Raw genomic sequence first — 10029 nt, 5'->3', positions numbered from 1 at the left:
TGAAGCATATCTTTGCATCATTCCCAGTTATTAGTGCGCTGCTTCACATATAGACGCCACACAACTGTCACCATATGGACGCCACACAACTGTCACCATATAGACGCCACACAACTGTCACCATATAGACGCCACACAACTGTCACCATATAGACGCCACACAACTGTCACCATATAGACACCACACAACTGTCACCATATAGACGCCACACAACTGTCACCATATGGACGCCACACAACTGTCACCATATAGACGCCACACAACTGTCACCATATAGACGCCACACAACTGTCACCATATAGACGCCACACAACTGTCACCATATAGACGCCACACAACTGTCACCATATAGACACCACACAACTGTCACCATATAGACGCCACACAACTGTCACCATATAGACACCACACAACTGTCACCATATAGACGCCACACAACTGTCACCATATAGACCCCACACAACTGTCACCATATAGACGCCACACAACTGTCACCATATAGACCCCACACAACTGTCACCATATAGACCCCACACAACTGTCACCATATAGACACCACACAACTGTCACCATATAGACGCCACACAACTGTCACCATATAGACCCCACACAACTGTCACCATATAGACCCCACACAACTGTCACCATATAGACGCCACACAACTGTCACCATATAGACCCCACACAACTGTCACCATATAGACCCCACACAACTGTCACCATATAGACACCACACAACTGTCACCATATAGACGCCACACAACTGTCACCATATAGACCCCACACAACTGTCACCATATAGACGCCACACAACTGTCACCATATAGACCCCACACAACTGTCACCATATAGGACCCCACACAACTGTCACCATATAGACACCACACAACTGTCACCATATAGACGCCACACAACTGTCACCATATAGACCCCACACAACTGTCACCATATAGACACCACACAACTGTCACCATATAGGCGCCACACAACTGTCACCATATAGACGCCACACAACTGTCACCATATAGACGCCACACAACTGTCACCATATAGACCCCACACAACTGTCACCATATAGACACCACACAACTGTCACCATATAGACGCCACACAACTGTCACCATATAGACCCACACAAACTGTCACCATATAGGACGCCACACACAACTGTCACCATATAGACCCCACACAACTGTCACCATATAGGCGCCACACAACTGTCACCATATAGACACCACACAACTGTCACCATATAGACCCCACACAACTGTCACCATATAGCGCCACACAACTGTCACCATATAGGACCCACACAACTGTCACCATATAGACGCCACACAACTGTCACCATATAGACCCCACACAACTGTCACCATATAGACACCACACAACTGTCACCATATAGACGCCACACAAACTGTCACCATATAGACCCCACACAACTGTCACCATATAGGCGCCACACAACTGTCACCATATAGACACCACACAACTGTCACCATATAGGCGCCACACAACTGTCACCATATAGACCCCACACAACTGTCACCATATAGACACCACACAACTGTCACCATATAGACGCCACACAACTGTCACCATATAGACGCCACACAACTGTCACCATATAGACGCCACACAACTGTCACCATATAGACCCCACACAACTGTCACCATATAGACGCCACACAACTGTCACCATATAGACGCCACACAACTGTCACCATATAGACGCCACACAACTGTCACCATATAGACGCCACACAACTGTCACCATATAGACACCACACAACTGTCACCATATAGACCCCACACAACTGTCACCATATAGACCCCACACAACTGTCACCATATAGACCCCACACAACTGTCACCATATAGACCCCACACAACTGTCACCATATAGACGCCACACAACTGTCACCATATAGACGCCACACAACTGTCACCATATAGACGCCACACAACTGTCACCATATAGACGCCACACAACTGTCACCATATAGACGCCACACAACTGTCACCATATAGACCCCACACAACTGTCACCATATAGACGCCACACAACTGTCACCATATAGACACCACACAACTGTCACCATATAGACCCCACACAACTGTCACCATATAGGCGCCACACAACTGTCACCATATAGACCCCACACAACTGTCACCATATAGGCGCCACACAACTGTCACCATATAGACCCCACACAACTGTCACCATATAGACACCACACATCTGTCACCATATAGACCCCACACAACTGTCACCATATAGACACCACACAACTGTCACCATATAGGCGCCACACAACTGTCACCATATAGACCCCACACAACTGTCACCATATAGACGCCACACAACTGTCACCATATAGACCCCACACAACTGTCACCATATAGACGCCACACAACTGTCACCATATAGACACCACACAACTGTCACCATATAGACACCACACAACTGTCACCATATAGACGCCACACAACTGTCACCATATAGACGCCACACAACTGTCACCATATAGACGCCACACAACTGTCACCATATAGACGCCACACAACTGTCACCATATAGACACCACACAACTGTCACCATATAGACGCCACACAACTGTCACCATATAGACCCCACACAACTGTCACCATATAGGCGCCACACAACTGTCACCATATAGACCCCACACAACTGTCACCATATAGGCGCCACACAACTGTCACCATATAGACACCACACAACTGTCACCATATAGACACCACACAACTGTCACCATATAGACGCCACACAACTGTCACCATATAGACGCCACACAACTGTCACCATATAGGCGCCACACAACTGTCACCATATAGACACCACACAACTGTCACCATATAGACGCCACACAACTGTCACCATATAGACCCCACACAACTGTCACCATATAGGCGCCACACAACTGTCACCATATAGACCCCACACAACTGTCACCATATAGGCGCCACACAACTGTCACCATATAGACACCACACAACTGTCACCATATAGACACCACACAACTGTCACCATATAGACGCCACACAACTGTCACCATATAGACGCCACACAACTGTCACCATATAGACGCCACACAACTGTCACCATATAGACGCCACACAACTGTCACCATATAGACGCCACACAACTGTCACCATATAGACGCCACACAACTGTCACCATATAGACCCCACACAACTGTCACCATATAGGCGCCACACAACTGTCACCATATAGACACCACACAACTGTCACCATATAGACACCACACAACTGTCACCATATAGACGCCACACAACTGTCACCATATAGACGCCACACAACTGTCACCATATAGACGCCACACAACTGTCACCATATAGACACCACACAACTGTCACCATATAGACGCCACACAACTGTCACCATATAGACCCCACACAACTGTCACCATATAGACGCCACACAACTGTCACCATATAGACGCCACACAACTGTCACCATATAGACGCCACACAACTGTCACCATATAGACACCACACAACTGTCACCATATAGACGCCACACAACTGTCACCATATAGACCCCACACAACTGTCACCATATAGACGCCACACAACTGTCACCATATAGACGCCACACAACTGTCACCATATAGACGCCACACAACTGTCACCATATAGACGCCACACAACTGTCACCATATAGACCCCACACAACTGTCACCATATAGACCCCACACAACTTTCACCATATAGACGCCACACAACTGTCACCATATAGACGCCACACAACTGTCACCATATAGACCCCACACAACTGTCACCATATAGACCCCACACAACTTTCACCATATAGACCCCACACAACTGTCACCATATAGACGCCACACAACTGTCACCATATAGACGCCACACAACTGTCACCATATAGACCCCACACAACTGTCACCATATAGACGCCACACAACTGTCACCATATAGACCCCACACAACTGTCACCATATAGACGCCACACAACTGTCACCATATAGACGCCACACAACTGTCACCATATAGACCCCACACAACTGTCACCATATAGACGCCACACAACTGTCACCATATAGACCCCACACAACTTTCACCATATAGACCCCACACAACTGTCACCATATAGACGCCACACAACTGTCACCATATAGACGCCACACAACTGTCACCATATAGACCCCACACAACTGTCACCATATAGACGCCACACAACTGTCACCATATAGACGCCACACAACTGTCACCATATAGACACCACACAACTGTCACCATATAGACGCCACACAACTGTCACCATATAGACCCCACACAACTGTCACCATATAGACCCCACACAACTGTCACCATATAGACGCCACACAACTGTCACCATATAGACACCACACAACTGTCACCATATAGACGCCACACAACTGTCACCATATAGACCCCACACAACTGTCACCATATAGACCCCACACAACTGTCACCATATAGACGCCACACAACTGTCACCATATAGACACCACACAACTGTCACCATATAGACGCCACACAACTGTCACCATATAGACCCCACACAACTGTCACCATATAGACCCCACACAACTGTCACCATATAGACCCCACACAACTCTCACCATATAGACGCCACACAACTGTCACCATATAGACACCACACAACTGTCACCATATAGACGCCACACAACTGTCACCATATAGACCCCACACAACTGTCACCATATAGACCCCACACAACTGTCACCATATAGACCCCACACAACTGTCACCATATAGACCCCACACAACTGTCACCATATAGACGCCACACAACTGTCACCATATAGACCCCACACAACTGTCAGTGTTCCTGATGGCTCTCACAAAAGTCATGTACAGTTTTGTTTAATATTTTACCATCATATATACAAGTTAGAAATATAACTTATTGTGAAGTTAGAGAGATTCTGAAGTTGGAAATATTGTGAAAGTTAGAAAGATTGTGAAAGTTAGAAAGATTGTGAAGTTAGAAATATTGTGAAAGTTAGAAAGATTGTGAAGTTAGAAATATTGTGAAAGTTAGAAAGATTGTGAAGTTAGAAATATTGTGAAGTTAGAAATATTGTGAAAGTTAGAAAGATTGTGAAGTTAGAAATATTGTGAAGTTAGAAAGATTGTGAAGTTAGAAGATTGTGAAGTTAGAAAGATTGTGAAGTTAGAAAGATTGTGAAGTTAGCAAGATTGTGAAATTAGAAAGATTGTGAAACTAGAAAGATAGTGAAGTTAGAAAGATTGTGAAGTTAGAAAGATTGTGAAGTTAGAAAGATTGTGAAGTTAGAAAGATTCTGAAGTTAGAAAGATTGTGAAGTTAGAAAGATTGTGAAGTTAGAAAGATTGTGAAGTTAGCAAGATTGTGAAGTTAGATAGATTGTGAAGTTAGAAATATTGTGAAAGTTAGAAAGATTGTGTAGTTAGAAAGATTGTGAAGTTAGAAGATTGTGAAGTTAGAAAGATTGTGAAGTTAGAAAGATTGTGAAGTTAGAAAGATTGTGAAATTAGAATGATTGTGAAACTAGAAAGATAGTGAAGTTAGAAAGATTGTGAAGTTAGAAAGATTGTGAAGTTAGAAAGATTGTGAAGTTAGAAAGATTCTGAAGTTTGAAAGATTGTGAAGTTAGAAAGATTGTGAAGTTAGAAAGATTGTGAAGTTAGCAAGATTGTGAAGTTAGATAGATTGTGAAGTTAGAAATATTGTGAAAGTTAGAAAGATTGTGAAGTTAGAAAGATTGTGAAGTTAGAAGATTGTGAAGTTAGAAAGATTGTGAAGTTAGAAAGATTGTGAAGTTAGAAAGATTGTGAAATTAGAATGATTGTGAAACTAGAAAGATAGTGAAGTTAGAAAGATTGTGAAGTTAGAAAGATTGTGAAGTTAGAAAGATTGTGAAGTTAGAAAGATTCTGAAGTTTGAAAGATTGTGAAGTTAGAAAGATTGTGAAGTTAGAAAGATTGTGAAGTTAGCAAGATTGTGAAGTTAGATAGATTGTGAAGTTAGAAATATTGTGAAAGTTAGAAAGATTGTGAAGTTAGAAAGATTGTGAAGTTAGAAGATTGTGAAGTTAGAAAGATTGTGAAGTTAGAAAGATTGTGAAGTTAGAAAGATTGTGAAGTTAGAAAGATTGTGAAACTAGAAAGATAGTGAAGTTAGAAAGATTCTGAAGTTAGAAAGATTCTGAAGTTAGAAAGATTCTGAAGTTAGAAAGATTCTGAAGTTAGAAAGATTGTGAAGTTAGAAAGATTGTGAAATTAGAAAGATTGTGAATTTAGAAAGATTGTGAAGTTAAAAAGATTGTGAAGTTAGAAAGATTCTGAAGTTAGAAAGATTTTGAATTTAGAAAGATTGTGAAGTTAGAAAGATTGTGAAGTTAGAAAGATTGTGAAGTTTGAAAGATTGTGAAGTTAGAAAGATTGTGAAGTTAGAAAGATTCTGAAGTTAGAAAGATTGTGAAGTTAGAAAGATTGTGAAGTTAGGTAGATTGTGAAGTTAGAAATATTGTGAAAGTTAGAAAGATTGTGAAGTTACAAACATTCTGAAGTTACAAACATTCTGAAGTTAGAAATATTCGGAAGTTAGAAAGATTGTGAAGTTAAAAAGATTGTGAAGTTAGAAAGATTCTGAAGTTAGAAAGATTGTGAAGTTAGAAAGATTCTGAAGTTAGAAAGATTCTGAAGTTAGAAAGATTCTGAAGTTAGAAAGATTCTGAAGTTAGAAAGATTCTGAAGTTAGAAAGATTGTGAAGTTAGAAATATTCTGAAGTTAGAAAGATTGTGAAGTTAGCAAGATTGTGAAGTTAGATAGATTGTGAAGTTAGAAATATTGTGAAAGTTAGAAAGATTGTGAAGTTAGAAAGATTGTGAAGTTAGAAGATTGTGAAGTTAGAAAGATTGTGAAGTTAGAAAGATTGTGAAGTTAGAAAGATTGTGAAATTAGAAAGATTGTGAAACTAGAAAGATTGTGAAGTTAGAAAGATTCTGAAGTTAGAAAGATTCTGAAGTTAGAAAGATTGTGAAGTTAGAAAGATTCTGAAGTTAGAAAGATTGTGAAGTTAGAAAGATTGTGAAATTAGAAAGATTGTGAAGTTAGAAAGAGTGTGAAGTTAGAAAGATTGTGAAGTTAGCAAGATTGTGAAGTTAGATAGATTGTGAAGTTAGAAATATTGTGAAAGTTAGAAAGATTGTGAAGTTACAAACATTCTGAAGTTAGAAATATTCGGAAGTTAGAAAGATTGTGAAGTTAGAAAGATTGTGAAGTTAGAAAGATTGTGAAGTTAGAAAGATTCTGAAGTTAGAAAGATTCTGAAGTTAGAAAGATTCTGAAGTTAGAAAGATTGTGAAGTTAGAAAGATTGTGAAGTTAGAAAGATTCTGAAGTTAGAAAGATTGTGAAGTTAGCAAGATTGTGAAGTTAGATAGATTGTGAAGTTAGAAATATTGTGAAAGTTAGAAAGATTGTGAAGTTAGAAAGATTGTGAAGTTAGAAAGATTGTGAAGTTAGAAGATTGTGAAGTTAGAAAGATTGTGAAGTTAGAAAGATTGTGAAGTTAGAAAGATTGTGAAATTAGAAAGATTGTGAAACTAGAAAGATTGTGAAGTTAGAAAGATTGTGAAGTTAGAAAGATTCTGAAGTTAGAAAGATTCTGAAGTTAGAAAGATTGTGAAATTAGAAAGATTGTGAAGTTAGAAAGATTGTGAAGTTAGAAAGATTGTGAAGTTAGAAAGATTGTGAAGTTAGAAAGATTGTGAAGTTAGAAAGATTGTGAAGTTAGATAGATTGTGAAGTTAGACAGATTGTGAAGTTAGAAAGATTGTGAAGTTTGGCTCCATATTTATGTCGAAGTCATCTTGAAGGAGCAAGTGGAACTATCAGTGGGGCCCTCACTATCACCTCCGTCACCATCATCTCACCATCACCTCCCTCACCATCATCTCACCATCGCCTCCCTCACCATCATCTCATTTCTAAGTTAGGAACATGTGATGAAGGATCATAATTCTGTGGTGCACCTGGTAGATGGGTCATGTAGACATGAACATTACTGGTAGAAGACGTGAGCCCTGTGGTACTCCGCTAGCAACACTCCGCCAGTCAGGGACCTTCCCTCTCATTACTGCCCTCCTCTCTCTCTCATCACTTTCTCATCTATGTCACACGTCTGCCTGTTTACGTCCAGATAGACACAGTCGCATCTATTGTCTATAATTTCTTCTCGGGCTGCCACACAGACTTAGGAGATTACTTAGAGGGAATTTTCCTCTTCGAAGACCTTTAGTGACTCTTATCGTCTGCTTCTCCGGGTATTCTACCCAGTTTGTTCAATATATTTGTTGTGTTAAACCTCCTTTGTCAATGGTTTAGAATTTAGATGGTCTTCTGTGCTACCATTTTTGAAGGCAGAAACTATGCCACATTTCTGCTATATCCCCGTATATAAAGATGCCTCGAACCATCAGTATATCCCCGTATATAAAGATGCCTCGAACCATCAGTATATCCCCGTATATAAAGATGCCTCGAACCATCAGTATATCCCCGTATATAAAGATGCCTCGAACAATCAGTATATCCCCGTATATAAAGATGCCTCGAACCATCAGTATATCCCCGTATATAAAGATGCCTCGAACAATCAGTATATCCCCGTATATAAAGATGCCTCGAACCATCAGTATATCCCCGTATATAAAGATGCCTCGAACAATCAGTATATCCCCGTATATAAAGATGCCTCGAACAATCAGTATATCCCCGTATATAAAGATGCCTCGAACCATCAGTATATCCCCGTATATAAAGATGCCTCGAACCATCAGTATATCCCCGTATTTAAAGATGCCTCGAACAATCAGTATATCCCCGTATATAAAGATGCCTCGAACAATCAGTATATCCCCGTATATAAAGATGCCTCGAACCATCAGTATATCCCCGTATATAAAGATGCCTCGAACCATCAGTATATCCCCGTATATAAAGATGCCTCGAACCATCAGTATATCCCCGTATATAAAGATGCCTCGAACCATCAGTATATCCCCGTATATAAAGATGCCTCGAACAATCAGTAGAGTGGATGCCTCGAACAATCAGTAGAGTGGGATGCCTCGAACAATCAGTATATCCCCGTATATAAAGATGCCTCGAACAATCAGTATATCCCCGTATATAAAGATGCCTCGAACAATCAGTATATCCCCGTATATAAAGATGCCTCGAACAATCAGTATATCCCCGTATATAAAGATGCCTCGAACAATCAGTATATCCCCGTATATAAAGATGCCTCGAACCATCAGTATATCCCCGTATATAAAGATGCCTCGAACAATCAGTATATCCCCGTATATAAAGATGCCTCGAACAATCAGTAGAGTGGGATGCTCAAATCAGATGCATAATGTCTCAGAATTACCCCGGCTGTGAATGGCGTAGTTGCTGTGCCACAGTACTCCACCCTAGAGAGCACTAGTGTCTTGATAAGCGGCACTGGTATGGCACCCCTTATAGCACCCCTTGTTTAAATGGTCAGAGTTATCCAACCTGTCATATTGGCCTCAATGTCGTGTGTATTAGTGGCTTTAGGCACAGTATATACATGATGTATCTAGATATACAGATGTATTTGTATACAAATACAGACTTGTTGTATCTGTGACGGTCTCGCTTCATGCAGGTCGGCGTTCAATCCCCGACCGTCCACAAGTGGTTGGGCACCATATCTGGCTCTCACCCGCCCTCCTGACGGCGGGAGTGTTTATATCTGGCTCACACACACATGTGTGTACTCACCTAGTTGTGCTTGCGGGGGTTGAGCTCTGGCTCTTTGGTCCCGTCTCTCAACTATCAATCAACTGGTGTACAGGTTCCTGAGCCTACTGGGCTCTATCATATCTACACTTGAAACTGTGTATGGAGTCAGCCTCCACCACATCACTGCCTAATGCATTCCATCCGTTAACTACTCT

At 41.2% G+C, this 10029-nt stretch overlaps 1 protein-coding gene across 1 annotated transcript; it reads left to right on the top strand.

Annotated features, from left to right (window-relative positions):
• The first annotated feature begins 8500 nt into the window (after window positions 1–8500).
• LOC138351178 (uncharacterized) lies at window positions 8501–9157 on the top strand. The gene has a single exon (XM_069302818.1). The coding sequence runs from the start codon at window positions 8501–8503 to the stop codon at window positions 9155–9157; it is 657 nt and encodes a 218-aa protein (XP_069158919.1).
• The last annotated feature ends 872 nt before the right edge of the window (window positions 9158–10029 follow it).

Source organism: Procambarus clarkii, chromosome 48 (assembly GCF_040958095.1).
Source record: "Procambarus clarkii isolate CNS0578487 chromosome 48, FALCON_Pclarkii_2.0, whole genome shotgun sequence".
NCBI lineage: Eukaryota > Metazoa > Arthropoda > Malacostraca > Decapoda > Cambaridae > Procambarus > Procambarus clarkii.
Note: the sequence above shows the minus strand (reverse complement) of the source record. Positions and strands in the feature narration are given on the sequence as shown.